General features: G+C 55.2%; 1 protein-coding gene across 2 annotated transcripts in view; it reads right to left on the bottom strand.

Annotated features, from left to right (window-relative positions):
- PEPD (peptidase D) overlaps nt 1-15,498 on the bottom strand; it is a 121,798-nt gene that overhangs the window by 20,699 nt on the left and 85,601 nt on the right. For both annotated transcript variants that reach the window (XM_008139784.3, XM_054710814.1), the window contains exon 10: nt 553-621. In XM_008139784.3, the coding sequence (XP_008138006.2) occupies nt 553-621 (69 nt within the window). The remainder of the gene's footprint in view (nt 1-552; nt 622-15,498) is intronic.

Here is a 15,498-nt window from a genome sequence, read left to right as displayed (position 1 = left end):
GGTGTAATATTTATGGCCCTGTTTGGGAGTCTCAGGAATCATAAAAGTAGAAATAATGATTTTTCTCTCTATCTACCAGAGAACATTTCCAAGGACTGACACGTTCACATGTATTATTCATGTGCCGAGGACGTGTGCATCGCCGGCTCCGTCCTGGCTGAGGGGGGCCAGATCATCTGACCAGAGAGGCAGGGGATAAGGCCCACCCACAGCCAGGACATGCCCCTCAAACACATACCTATAAACACACACACGCACACACACACACATGCACACACTCCACACAGAAGCCCAACATGCCGGGTGTGCGCCTGTGTGGGAGGGGTGAGGTGGCCAGTGGTGGCCAGGCTCCCTCCTCCACGCAGCACCCCCAGAGCAGGCAGAGTCCACCTCTGCTCCCGGGCCTAGGAGGAGAAGTAACTTCCAAGCTTAGGTGGGCACTGGCATGGGCGTGGGAGTGAGCAGGTGCATCTGAGCTGGGGAACGGTGGGACCCCTCCCTTTGCCGTAACCCTCCCACCATCACCCCCACGTGGCCAGGATGCCCACTTACCTGCCGCAGATGCAGGTGTAGGAGCTGTGGCGCATGCCGCCCCGGGAGTAGCAGTAGTGCTCAAAGAGGCTGCAGGAGAGGGGAGACAGTCAGGGCGCTGAGTCATCACAGCCTGCACGGCCCCTGCGAGGCCTGAGCCCTCCGGCGTCGCTCTGTGAGGCTGCAGCTGAAGCCCAGGGTCAGCCACAGGCCACCGAGCACAGAGGTCAGTGTGGAGGGAACAAGGCCAGAGGAGCTTGCCACCTGCAACCCTGTGGCGCTGCCCAGCCTGCCAGCGCATCGGAGGACAGCCCTGGCCCTGTGGGGAGATGGGCTGACGTAGGGGCCACCGTTTCTGCAGGGCTGGAGGTAGTATCTCCCTGGGACTCCCATGTCCAGTGGCCACACCCCGCCACCGGGAGGGGCTGGGCACGGCCAGGGAGGAACACAAAAGCTCTCCCAGCCCCTGCGCTGGACTCACCGGGGCCCCAGGACTGACCGCAGGGAGGGGCGCAGGGGAAAGACAGCAGGATCTCCTGGGCACTGGCCTGAGGATGGGGGCGAGGGACGTGCAGAAAGAGCAGGACAGGGCGGTCTCCAGGAAGGTGGAGAGAGGCAGGGCCTGGGTGGGGCAGGCCTTGCCTCTCCCGACTTGGGACAAGCCCACCAGCCACACCCACGCCCACACCCACACCCACATCACATCCGCAGTGCTGAACCCTTGGAAGCCGGGATGGCAAGAACTCTGGGGAGGCTAGGACGCCACCCCTCCCCCCACCAGATGCCTTAGGAACTGGGAGGGGGCTCGTCTCTTCGTGGGACCCAGGGCTGCAAGGGCCCAGGCTCTACAGAACCCAGCCGGAGGCCGGGCAATGGTGGGGACGGCTCTCACCCCTCCTGAGGCCTGGGCAACAGCTCAGGCCCTGCCCTCCAGGTGGCCCTGCCCTGCCCACCCACCACCCAGGCAGGGGGACCCATCACAGGGCTGTGCCGCCCCCACCCCTCCCTCCCTCCCGTCTTCAGAAGCACAAAGGCCCGCGGAGCACTGTGGTGAGTCTGCTCTGACATTCTAGGCCTGTTTCAGAGAACGGCTACGCGGAGGAGTCCAATCTTCCAGGCACTGTAAACACAAATTATGTGTAACTGTTACGGTCGGGTAGGAAGCAGTTGCTGGTCGGTTCGATCGGCTTTCATATTTGCCTGACGACCCTCATGGCTGGGTATCTGTGAGCGAGATATTTCCTCAGGAGAAAGGATTTCAGGAACTGCCAGGGAGGCGAGGAGAGCCGCACGTTCCCCGTCACGGCAAGAGCACTCAGCTGGCTGCCATGGACTTCAGCCTCAGTCCCAGAGGCCGTGGGGACGGCAAGGCCAAGTCACAGCGGGAGGAGAGTGGCCACAGACCGCACACTCCGTGCAGCAAAGCCCTCCTGCCTGCCTGGACGCCGAGGCTCGGAGCCAGACACGCCGCCGCGGAGCCTCGGTGCTCCCTGGGCTCTGAGAGAAGCTCAGACAGGAGCAGGCCTCGGGGCGCACAGCCGTTCTCGGGGTGGTGGGGACAGGCAGAGGGTGCGTGGGGACAGGCAAGCAAGTTCCCCGGCAGCCGGAGGAAACGGGGTGGGGCTGGCTCCCTCAGGCGGCCGCTCTCAGCAGCAGGCATTGCTCTCCTGTGTAATTTACTCGGAGAAACAGCCTTCATCGCTCTCTTTTATGAAAAAAGCAATTGAGAGCAAGAGGCACAGCTCGTAGAAGCTCCAAACTAAGGACCAGCTGACCCAGCTTTCACCCACAGCCGCCGCCGCCGCACCGGCTCATCTCCCCGCCACGCGGACACCCCACACCCACAGCGAGGGCTGAGAAGACGAGGGAGTCCACTGCTGAACGTCTACAGGATCTGAAGTTCTTCCACTTGGACTTCAGCACCTAATTCGTTTTAAAATGAACTTTCCTAACGTGATGTGAGGACAAGCATGGTGTGAGCATGATGTGCTTTGGTGGCAGTAACAGGCGGCTGCCACGGGCCCAGGCTTTCTGCTCACACTCCTCCGGACCCCCTCTCTGGCTGTGGACACGGGAAGGCGTCCGAGTTCGGGGGAAGGTGTGGTGGCTCAGGGGCCTGTGGAAGATGCAAGTCTGACGTATTTCTGACTTTCGAGGGGGTGGGAGAGAGGAGTGGACACTCTACCAAGCATGCCTTGCAATCCACATGGCTGCCTGGAGGCTCCGCACAGCTCGGTCAGCGCTCGGCAGGCACGGCCACAAGGACACACTGCGGCGGCAGAGCCACCTGGTTCCCACGGGAGGCCACAGGGACCCTCCGGACCTTCACACAAAATACGGTCAACGGAGCCAGATGAGGGTGCACCACAGGGCCTACGCGCTGACTGACACGGCCTACGGCCAAACTCAGTCACAATGACACGAGGGCAGAGCATGTAACTGGAGACCCTCCCCCAACACTTGGAGGCGCAGCATGAAATAGAATCAGCAGCGGTCACAGGACAGGAGCAGGGAGGCCGGGAAGGAAGGGAACCTGAGGCCTTGGCTCCCACGGCCGTGTGGGGACAGCAGCAAGACCTCGGGCACACGAGAGGTGGGGGCTAGACTGGGCCCCACCCCCACATAAAGGTGGGGCCCTGGCAGGGGTGCACCCTCAGCAAAAGTGTAGACTTGGGAGAAAATTCATGAGCATCACAGGAGGCCAGGAAGCCTGACTGGGCCCTGGGGGAAATAAAGAACATTTCCCCAGATTGCATAGCACGGGTCTGTCCTCCATGGGGTTCAGATTCAGGTGTGAACTACCTCACGGTTTGGAAACCCCCATGCCAGGAAATTAACAAAACGGCCCCTGACTGGTGACACCTGGAGCCCTGGGCAGGAGCAGACACAAAACCAAACTGGACATCTGCACCCTCGACCCAGGCCAGCCAGGATCTGCACACGTGCGCACACACACACACACACACAGGCATGCATACATGTACACAGCACAATATACACATATACGTACACATAAACATGTACACACACATGCATACACATATACACACACATGCATATATATGTCCCACATACACTGAGCATGAACTCACAATCGGAAATAGTTCACAAGAGTTGTCAGACACAGCCAGCAGCAGGCTTAGACCCCGAGAACTTCTGGTAACAGAATCCTCAGATGGAGACGATCCACACAATGAAAATAATTAATACCTGCAAGTACCGTTTGATGACGGGTCAGGCAGATTTCATGAAGAGCCAGCAGCAGGGGGGAAGGGCGGGGTCTGCCCTATCCCTGTCCCACCTCACAAACGCCTGCTGCTTTGTGGTCCCCGAAGCTTTCCTCCCGTGGCCGTTCTTCTAATATCCTCGCCCATAAATTTCTCACAGGCAAGACCCAGGTAGAGCATGCTCTGCATCCAGGCATAAGTGAGAACCTGAGAGTAACCTGGGGAGTCTGTGCTGTGAGTGAGGAGGTGACGGTGGTTACTGCTGCGGCCGAGGGGCAGGCCCATCTGTCAGAGTCTGGAGATGACTGATGGGCAGGGACAGCGGATTCTGGGGCCCAGACCTGCAGGAACCGTGTCTCCAGGGACAGCGCCACTGGGCCTCCCACCGGGCCTAGCTCCTGGCCCTGAGGTTGGTCATCTGATGAGGAGATAGACACAGCCCTACAAATCACATCAGCTGCCCAAGATAAGGGCAGAAGGGCTGCCCTGGCAGCAAGAATCCCGAGCTATCAGCTCAAGTGTGAGCCAGCCAGGGAGGTCAGCAGGGGCCACCTCGTCCCCTCCCAGGCCAGGCCTGGGTGCACGTCAGGCCGCCAGGCCGGGGCAGGGACATCAGCGTGGAAGGGAGTGGGCAGGGTGGTGGAAGCCACTGGGCTGAGCAGAGGGCCTAGGAGAGCGGACCGTTAGGACACAGGGACATGAGCCTGGGCGGGGGCCAGAGCGTGGGGGCTGAGGTGTTAGGAACGAAATGCAGTGTCTTCCTGGGCCCGGGTGGCAGCCCAGCCCGCTGTCAGTGCCGTCTCCCCGGGTGCCCTCAGGCCTGTGGGCTCCCCACGGCCCTGCCCTGAGCCTCACACCCGGCCTCCTGGGGCACTGCTCAGCACTGACGCCAAAGCCAACACTGATGCTCTGCCTCTTCCCAGCGGTATGCATGGCTTCTCCATGCCTGTTTCCTCATCTGTATAACGGGATAACCGTACCTCACACAGGTACCTTAATGTGCAGACACCCATACCCGCACATTCCAGCACAGCCAGGCTCTCCAGGGCGTCCTCCAGCTCACGTGCAGCATCTCCAGGATAAACTGATGTGCACACGGGGCTTCCCTGACCCAGGGCAGCTCAGCATATGGTTCCTTCTCAGATGCCTCTGCCCCACCCTCAAATTCCCAGAATCCCAGCTCCTTAAACAGAGTTCTCTGTGGGCCTTCTGAGGAGTGGTGAAAGGCGGGGGTGGGGGCCTGCCCTGCCCCTCTGCTCCCCAGACCACTGGGTAAGGAAAGACACAGAGAACGCTAGGGAGCCACCACTGAGACTCCGAGCATGTTTTAAATAAGCAAGTAGCAATCACACGGTCTGTTGCCAGGAAGGGACTGACTTAAAGCCTTGGACTAAACCCAGAAATGCATTATTTATAAAGCAGTGCTCACGGCACAGCTTCGAGACCGCACCGACAGGGCACCACCAAGGAGCCAGACCCTCTGCAAGGCTGCAGTGGCCGTCCCCTCCAGCGGCAGCTTCCTTCCTTCCTGAAGTTCCCCGAGTCCCTTCCCTGCTGCCCCAGTACTGGACCAGGGCCGGCATCATCTTACGACCCACGACCTCCCTCAGGGGCCTGGAGGGTATGTGGCGCTGGGCGTGCTGGGCCTGAGTGACAACTGGATAAAAACAGATTCGCTAGCCCCACTCCCTGCCCAGGCCACTCTCCCGACTCCTCAGCTGCTGCCAGGGTCCCATCCACAGCACCCCGGATCGAAGGGTCTGCACAGGAGGGGACTGGGGGGGAGGCGGGGGGGGAGGAGCAGGCCTGGAGCTCATGTAGAACTCAGCCAGTGCAGGCCCTGCTGCCTACTCTGTCTGATACTTGGGGCAGGTGACACAGCCCCTCCAAGGAGAAAAACCAAACAGCCACCTGCAACATTTAGCATTTACAACAATCCTTCCAGGAGAGGAGCTATTTTCCTGCTTCTCTGATGAGGAAACTTCCACTCAGAGCGGCCATGTGCGAATCTGTGTGGGAGCTTGGAGTCCATGCACGGTTTCTGACTCGGATGGCTCCCAGGTTTCAGGCTCGCAGTGGCAGGGACTGGGACAGCACCTGCCAGCAGGACAAGGCTCCTGCTCCGAAGCACCGGGGGCGGCTGCGGCTGCTACTCCTTCCAGAGCCCGGGCCTCACATCTAAGCCGAAGACGGGTCTGCCAGGACGAGCGGCCCTGCACAATCCCAGGGCAGCGGTGCCTCAGGCGGGCTGGTGGAAGGGGGGGCTGGTGCCCGGGAGAGGCTCGGGGATGCAGAGGCCCTGGAAGGGGAGAATCCACCAACCAGAGGCAAGGACAGCAGAAAGACGGTGGTGGTCACGGCAGGCAGATGCGGAGCGTGGGAGAGAAGCCACTCGCTCTGTCCCCGAGAGCGGCTTATCAAGGTAGGAGATAATTAGCATTTTAATTGGATAATTGGGAATTCTAAATTGCCTATCTTGTATTAAGCATAACTGAGGACATAACATGACATTCAATTAACAAATATTCTCCTTTATTCTTGACATGCTTGACTGGGTGTTTTAGAGCTCCCTGGTATCTGTTATTGGGTACTTTCGAAGCCCTGGCTGCATCAGACTGCTAGTAAACATAATACATGTGTACATGTGTGTATGCAGACACACACACACACACACACACACACACACACACGGTCCTAGAAATTCTTTACACAAAGAAAATAGTAAAAATAAAATAAAAATCACCCATAACCTTATTCTCCAGAGATAACCTCTATTCAATTTTTGTTGACCATCCTTCCAAGCCTTTTTTATGCGTAAGCACTGATTTCAAAAACTGTAAACATTTTTTTAAAGCCACCTTTTAACAGAATCTGACACACATAGAGAAAAGGGCCTGAAATCATAAGGACCCAGCACAGCGATCTGCCACAAACTGTGTCCCCAGAAGCCGCTCTGAGGCAGTCTCCCCTCCCACAGACAGCCTGACCTCTCACACCGCACGTCAGCTTCCCCTAACGAACTTGATTTCACGTAAATGGAATCAAACAGGCCCTACATCTGGCTGCTGCTCTGCACCTTGCCAGTGGAGCAGGGAGGTGGGGAGCCATCGCTCTCCCATCCTCAGGGCGTGCCCCGAGCCTCGGCGGGCGAGCATTCTGGTTTCCTGGCTGTAGCTGTCACAAGCAGTGCTGCTGTGGGCTCCTGCCAGTCTTTGGGGGCACGTGTGCATGTGTCTCCATCAAGCATGTAGCCAGGAGAGGAAAAGCAGTGTCCCAGGGTTTTGTGTAGGTTCCGCTTAGGAGATAAAGCCAGTATTTCCAGGTAATTGCATCCATTTATTCATCGGCCTTTACCTTCTACTTCACACCCGTGCACGGGGCCAACTGAGCCCACAAGAATCTGTAAGGACAAATGGCCCCACCCGTCTGGATGTCCCAGGGAAGGCTGTTGCTAAAATTCCTGGAAACAACAGATACAGGCTCATGCGCTTTTCCTTTCCGAAGCTCTGTGTCCAGAATCAGACTCTTCTCCCACTGCACTGCGTGTCCCTGGCGCAGCTGCCACCGCCTTTCGCCTCGCCAACGGTGACAGTGGTCTACGGGTCCCGCTGCTTCAGCTCTTGTCCCCTACAGAGCGTGCTCCACGGAGGGGTCATTTCATAATTTAAGGGACTCCTCTGTTCAAACTCGACCCTGGCTTCCCAAGAGCAGCCTGCCTCCCTCTCCCTCCCCCACCGCCACCCCCTCTCATCTTCTCAGTCTGGGACCACCAGGCCAGCTCCCCTCTCTGGGCCCCTGGGTGCACCCCGTTCTTTCTGCCCGAGTGTCTGTCCCAGAGGTCCACAGCTTCCCCTTCAGGTCTCCCCTCCACTGTCTCCTTCTCAGGGATGCCTGTCCTGAGCTCCCTTAGCCCTCACCACTATCGAACATGTTATCCATCCATCAGTCTGCCCGTCCGTCCGTCCGTCCGTCCATCCATCCATCCGTCCATCCATCCATCCATCCATCCTCTCTCACTTCCCATTAGGCTGGGGTTTTTGTCTGTTTCCTTCACTGTAGGAGCCCCAGAGCCTGGAATAGTGCCTGGTATACAGGAGGTTTTCCGTGCTTTTGTGCTGATTGACCGAACAAGTAAACAGTTGTGTAGGCAGTACCACAGCCTGTCATTTACTTAACCAATTTCACACCATTAGATGGCCATACGCCTTTTCACTGAACTCGCGCTAAATTGCCAAAAGTAGAATTACGGAGCGCGTGCCCAGTTTTGAGTCTCAGGGCAGGTTCTGCCAAAAGGACCCAAGAAAACCCAAGAGTCTTTTGTGCCCTGAGCAGCACTGCGGGCATGTCTGCCCACAGGACAGCAAACCTGGCAGGCAAACAGAACACGTTTCCTTCTTTCATCATTAACTGGCAAGTGCTTCTGTCCTCACACTGCTTCCTTTCTGAATGGCCTGTTTCTTTCTTAGAAAACGGAGTGCTTACCTTATCTTTTTGGTCCTTAAGGGGTTTACATATGAAGGATACCAGTGGTTCTGACTGACATCTGTGTAACAGGCAGCTGGCCCCATCCAACCCCCTCTAGTACCTTCTCTGATAATTCCCCCAGACACCGGGGGCAGGAGTGCGGACAGGGCAGAACATGAGTGGGGCCAGATGGTAACCACACACAGGGCAAACCCTGGAGCCCAAGCACAGGCTCAAGTGGGAAATTCTACCTCTGTGAACCCAGACCCCTCTGGAGCTGATGCCCGAGTAAGCAAGAGGCCTGGCTCTGGAAGAGCCGAGTAACATGAGCACAATTTGCCCACCTTATGCTGGGATTGTGAGAATACACAAGTCATCTTTTCTGTCAAAGAACAGTTTAGACAGCCGCCATGTTGGACTGAGTGACTTGGCAGCCGCCATGTTGGCCGCATGGCTTGCAGCTCCCCTGGGGGCCGCCATCTTGAAATAGCAAAGGCCAACCCCTCCCTTTGAATTAGCCAATCATGAAAGACTGTGTGCCTGAGCTCCAATGAAGAGCAAGGGACAGGTCACGTGCGTCAGGGATTATAAACCCAAGCAGACCACCTGCTCGGTGTGCGTGTGCTTTCAGACCATGTGTGTGCACCCTTCTACGTAGAAGTAAAGATGTTTGCCGTGCTGCCTGGCTCCCGAGTATGTTTTGTGTTCTACCAGGACCCCTGAATTTGGGGGCTCGCCTTATTTCTAACAGGATCAATGCTGTTTACATTGGACCCAGTCTCACCAGTCCTTGCTGACATCAGCAGTAACACCTTTCTTGGCCCCAAACTGAAAACTCTCCCTTTAAAAACACACCAGGCCGCCTTAGGAATCATTTAGGCCAAATGCAGGAAGGGTGGCGGGAGAGAGTCCTTGTTTACCACAATTCAGAGGCTGTTTCCCCTCAGGGACACCAGCACCCCCACTTCCCCAGGAATGCCCCAGGGAGGGAAGCCAGGTGGGGAAAGGACTAGACAGGGTGGGACTCTCTTTGAGCTGGCTCTTCCCATGAGAGCAAGGTACCCCATGAGATGAGGTACACCAATAAATACATTTTATGCATTAGATATTTAAAGTGTTAATCTTTCATTGATGGTGAATCATACTGGGTTTCACTCATGACAGAGAAATAAAGCTTTCTTTAAAAATGTATTTTTTTTTTAAAGTAAAGGAACTGTTAAGCAAATAAAATACTACAGGTGGGACAAGGGTTTGGTAGAAACTGAGGGTGTCACATGAACAGTAAATGCTGGGAGATTCTGCTCTGAGGCCTCTCTGGGGCACACTGATCCAGTTTCTAGTTCTGGGGTGGGGGGGCAGGCACACTGAGCCAGTTTCTAGTTCGGGGGTGGACACTGTGGATGAAAGGGGCCACATGCTGACCTGACAAGCTCAAGGAAGGCCCGCATGGTGGTCTTGCACACTCAGAGACCTGAAGTCACCACAAAGGATGGCCTGAAATGAAACTTTAACTAAAAGCAGTGATGGTGGGTAGTCACCTCCTAGGCCAGTATCTTCACTGTCAACCTTCACCTTAACTGAGCCTATCTCTCTTTTTCCACCTATAATAACGTATCTTTGAAATGTCTGGGTAACTTGTAACTTCTCTTTTTCTAGACCCCTTGGGGCACAACCTAATGTGCTGAGCGCCAGGACAGATACCACAAATTCCTTCATGGTTTTGTTAATTGTTCCTGCACCCACCTAAGTATGTGTCTATCATTTTACTTTTTATCCAGTCCCAGGGGTTTCCCTACTTTGCTTTCTCCCACCTCTCTAGTCTATCACCAATGGATTTCTTTTTTTTTTTTAGACAAAAACCTAGATGGTCTTTTTAAAAATATATATTTTATTGATTTTTTACAGAGAGGAAGGGAGAGGGATAGAGAGCTAGAAACATCGATTAGAGAGAAACATAGAACAGCTGCCTCCTGCACACCTCCCACTGGGGATGTGCCCGCAACCAAGGTACATGCCCTTGACCGGAATCAAACCTGGGACCCTTCAGTCCGCAGGCCGACACTCTATCCACTGAGCCAAACCGGCCAGGGCACCAATGGATTTCATGTAACCCACCTACGTCCCTTTCCTTTGATGGCAATGTATAAATACAGATGTAACCCGCCATTCTCCGGAGCATTATCTCAATTCGTTGAGGTTCTGCTTCCCGGCATATGTCTACAGTTTGGCTTAAATAAACTCACAAAAATTCTTTACAGGTTTCAATGGTTTTTTTACGTTAACATTACTGAGCCGGTTCTAGTTCTGGGGGCCACACTGAGCTAGTTTTTAGTTCTGGGAGCCACACTGAGCCAGTTTCTAGTCCTGGAGGGGGGAGCCCACACTGAGCCGGTTTCTAGTCCTGGAGGGGGGAGCCCACACTGAGCCAGTTTCTAGTTTTGGGGGGCACACTTTGTCCCAGAAGCTCCAGCCCGCAGATGGCATGAGCGTCTTTGGAAAACAGCTGGTGAGAGAGACCCCAAGCCCAGGTTCTTTCCTGTGCCCCAACCTGCTCCCGGCTCAGCAGCCTCGGACACCAGGTCAGTGTGGACCCTGTGGACAAAAGGCCACACAGGCCCCTGAGGGAACCAAACCACCAGCAAACCTGGCTGCTGGGGCCTCAGACAGATGCCAAGCTCTTAGCGCCACACTCTGCTCCACGACCACGGGCTTCCCCTCGGCCCGAACCTGGCTGCACCTGGCGTGGCTACGTTCCCACCTCCCTTTACTTCCCAGCTCATCCCCAGTTCAGGTCATTCATTGCATGGAGCCCGGTCAGGGCAATGACTGCCTCTCTGGGATGCCCGCGCAGAACCACCATACAGCACCGCGGGTGCCAGCCCCCCCCCCCCCCCGTCCCCCATCCTGCCAGGGACATCCTTGGAGGTGTCCCCTGCCACAAACTCTACCCGTCTCCGGTGGAAGTCACAAAACCTGGCATCGTCCACCAAACAGGTGTTTCCTAAATACCATCCTCAGGAGACACGGCGATTCCACCAGCAACACCAAGACAGCCCCTAAGCCATTCCTTCTGGAGAAACAAAGGGCTTTGCTTTAGTCCCTCCAGGGTGTGTGCGTTGTTTCTAGACTCCAGGGTACTTGATCTCCAAACATCAAGTTCCTGTCCCTCGCCTTACAGTCTCCAAGTGTTTCACCGTGTGTCGGTTCAGACAGAGCATTCTCTGGAAAGCACCGTTTTATATCAATGCCTCTCAAACGCGGCAGTCTGAAGCGCTGGCTCGCCTCCCGCCTGCTCCAGCCCTGGGCGGCCCGTGAACCTCCTCTTCTGCGCCGGAGAGCTGCCCCGTGGGCCCCAGCTCACGCTGGCTCATCTCTGGGTCCACATAGTCCCTATACACTGCCCTCCGCTCTCGGTTCTGAGGGGGAGGCAGGCGCTGCACCAGCCAGGCCCACGTGAACCACTCCGGGTATTTTAAGCCCAGGACACCGATACAGGGAACTGGTCATGAGCTGGGCGGGGGAGGGGTCAGTGTGCAGCAGGAGGCCAGGGACACTCCCTGCTGGAGGGACCCAAGGGAGCTGGGCCACCGCAGCCAGGATTCCCGGCCTCCTGCAGGAAACGAGGACCATGGCTGCATCACCCGGTGAGCACTGCCCAGGGGAAGGTCCTCCTGAGCTCCCAGGAGCTGCAAAGCTCAGGTCGAAGTCCCTCAGCCGGGAGGGAGGCCCAGACACTGTCCGCAGGGCCAAGCCCTTTCCACCCTGCGTGCGTCTGCGTCTCACGGCGGCACATCGGGGCGGAAGACCCCTCTCCTCCAAATGTTATTTTAGTCACACTTGGCTGAAGGAACATCAGGAATGCCATTTACCACTCTGAAAGGCTTCGCCCACTTAGGATGATAAGTGGGGGTTACACTCACGCGGCCCCTGCAGAAAGATCGGCCCTCAAGACAGGGCTGTCGTGGGGATGCTCCAAGCACGGGCGGGGGTGGGGGAGCGGCAAGGCAGGGGCATGGTCTGGCCAGTGGCCCCTCCAGCACAGTGGAGGCCACATCTGTGTCCCCCAGGAACTTGGTGGGGCCTCAGCCACAGTTCAGAACGGCGAGAACACGCCCAGGGAATGATGCCACCTTCCAGGGCCGCACACCCTCTCTCACCTCAGAGGTAGAAGGTGGCAGGGGGGGGGGGGGGAAGGGGGGGATGGCGGGCGGAGCCACAGGTGCCCCACATCTGTTCCCTGCGGCTGTGGGTGGTCCACACGGGTCTACAGAGGACGGGAGAGGAGACTGAAGAACTCACCTGCTCTGAACATTTCCCCTACCAGCATCCCAGAGAGGCAGGGCAAGTCCCCAAAAATAGGTTCTCTAATCCCCATGAGTTTAAATTTTTGGTAACTTAAACCTATTTATCAATAGCTAATTAACAAGGTCTAAGTCCTATGATGACAGGGTGATTAAACTGTTTTTGAAATAATCCATTTTTAATTAAAATGCAATCCTCTCTTGGTTTCTGGGGAGCTTCAAAAGAGAGTCTTAACAGATGTCTTGCTTTTAAATACACATTATATAAAGCCAATCATTAGAAGAATTCATGCTTTTAATTATATTTTAATTATTCTTTGCCTATTGATGCAAAGTTAATATTCTTCCTTTATGGCACTAAAACTGCTAACCAAAGCCAGCAGACAGCCAGCAGGAATTCCTCCGTGTGTGACATCCCACTGCAGAGGGCTGCGCCCGAGCTGCCTGCCCTCGTCCTGGCGGCTGCAGACGCGCCTGGTCTGGAGGAAGTGGAGGGGTGAGCACATGACCAGGGTCCACACGCCCCCCTCATGGCTTTTAGTGTTGCATCGCGCTCCTGGCTCCGGCCTGAGTCACGCTCCACAGTGGAAGCACTAATTGTGTGACGAGGGTACGAGTTTCCCCTTCTGTTCAGCCATGAGGCAGACTTCTCCACTCCCCTCCTGCACACTCTTTGAATCATCTTACTGGGGCGACCCGTTAAGCAACCAAATCACCCACTAAAATTCTGAAAGCCCAGAAAACACAGTGAGAGCTTGGAGGAGGAGGGAGAGGGGCCATAGCGTGAAGGCAATGCTTTCCCATATGCCTGGCATCCACATACCACCCAGCGTGCCCTAAGCGCTCCTTTCCGGACGGCACCCCAACAGCATCCCAAGACCACCCACTGCCACCACCCTGTCAGGTCCAGGATCACTGCTCCCCAGTCCACCTGGCTGCCTGGATAGCTTTTAAGCAGGTTCCCTCATGGCCCTCCTGCCTACCCAGGAGGTGGTGGCTGGAGGGGGTTCTCACCATCAAAAGCCCTTCAGAGGTAAGGCCTGCCTTCCACCCCTCCTCTCTCTCTCTCTCTCTCTCTCTCTCTCTCTCACACACACACACACACTTACACACACACACACACCCCTCGTGGCTTTCAGTGTTGCATACGGCTGTGCCACAGCACCTGACCCTTCCCCTACCAGTCTCAAAGGGAACCTCTAGAGACCGGCCCAAGTCATCCTGTACCCAGCTGGGCACAGCGATGAGCACACAGTAGGTTCTCAGTAAACATCAAGGAAGGGGTAACAGATGGCAGGGATGGTTGGCCTGAACATGTCTAACAATCAAAACAGAACGTGCACACACACGTGTGTACATGCACACACAATATGTGCACACACACATACATCCACACAGTCTTAACCCCCATCTATCGAAGAGAAGCCCTATTGGACCCTGGTTGAGTGCTCACCACTCCACTTCCTTTTTCTGGCTACATTTCTCAGCCACCCTGCAGGTAGCTGACTGCTGCCAATGGGCATGTGAGCAGAAGTGATGTGTGCCACTGCCAGGCAAGGCTTTAAGAGCAGCTGTCAGGTTTCTGTGCTTTCTCTCCTCCTTCTCAAAGGGCACAGCCAGGCAGCCCTGACTCTGCTGGAGGAGAGCCGCGGGGCTGCCTCAGACAGCAACACGAGCAAGAAACAAACGGTCGCTCTACTAAGCCACTGAGATTTGGGGTTTGTTACTGCGTCAAAGGCTATCCTGTGCTGACTAATACAAATAGGAATTTAGAATAGGGTAAAGGTGGAGTTGTAAGTCAGTGGGAAAAAAATTACTATTCCAAAGAAAGTAGGTCAACTGTTCATTTTGAGGGGTCAAAAAAGCCAGAATCCTTGCTTACTCATCACTCTTAAGTGCATTTTAGATAAAGAGTTAAATATAAAAAAATGAAACCACGTGGATACATGGATATATTACCCTATACATGCCAGTGTTAGAAATATTTTACAATTATAAAGAAAATATTTTTAAAAAAGAAATTCATATAATCATAAATACAGAATAAAACATGCGTACAATTGAACTGTACTGAAGTCGTAGAAAAGGCTTTTGTGGTAATTATGCAAAAGACAAACTATGTAGGGAAGGAATAATTTGACGACTGACATTTAAAATTGCTGTATATCAAATTGGGAAAAATATTTTGGTAACCAGACCAATAACATGAAGAATCCTATACAAAGGGGGCTTGTAGATCAGTAATTACAACGGCGCCACAGACAGGCCACAACGACAAATGCCCAAGAAGTGCCTCTGAGAGGTTAACCTTGCCAGGAATCAAGAGATGAGAAAAAAAAGGCGGGGCAGTACTTTTCCTTTATCAGATTGTAAAGGTGGCACTCATGGGGGGGGGGGGGGGTGCGGTGCGTGTGCTTGTCCAGCTCAGTGGCTGAGTGTGTGGCTCCGGTAGAGAGCCACCTGGCTCCTCGAAGTCCCACCTGTCCGCTGTGGGATCTTGGGCCAGTTCCTAACGCCCTCCTGACCGCGTCCTATGCAGTCGGAAGGATGCCATTCTCACCTCGTGGGACGAAGTGAGAAAGCCCGCAGGAAGCATGCAGTACATGCTCACTACACATTAACATCCACAGCGGTGCCGAGAACTTCAGGAGGGCGGTCTGGTTTTCTGCAGTGAAAGTCCCCCTGCAATTCCATTTTCAGGAATTATCCCCAAGAGGTGAAGGGATAAGGCTGATTGCCACAGTGGCCAGTGGGAAGCCACTCCCAGTGGAGGGCTGGTTAAGCGGATTATGGTGGCGCCCACAGATGCAGGTGGCCTAGTTCACTGCCAGAGGGAGGTTTCCGCTTCACACAGGAACTCTGCCTCATGGGATCCCAGCAGATCAAAGCCTCTCTGTGCCCCTGCAGAGACCCAGAAAGCTTGTTTGTTACAGCAACAGGGGTTAGTGACCTTCTGCATCACAGGTTATTTTTCA

This window comes from Eptesicus fuscus, chromosome 21, assembly GCF_027574615.1.
Source record: "Eptesicus fuscus isolate TK198812 chromosome 21, DD_ASM_mEF_20220401, whole genome shotgun sequence".
Lineage (NCBI taxonomy): Eukaryota > Metazoa > Chordata > Mammalia > Chiroptera > Vespertilionidae > Eptesicus > Eptesicus fuscus.
The sequence above is the reverse complement of the archived record's forward strand: the minus strand, read 5'-3'. Positions and strand labels throughout refer to the sequence as shown.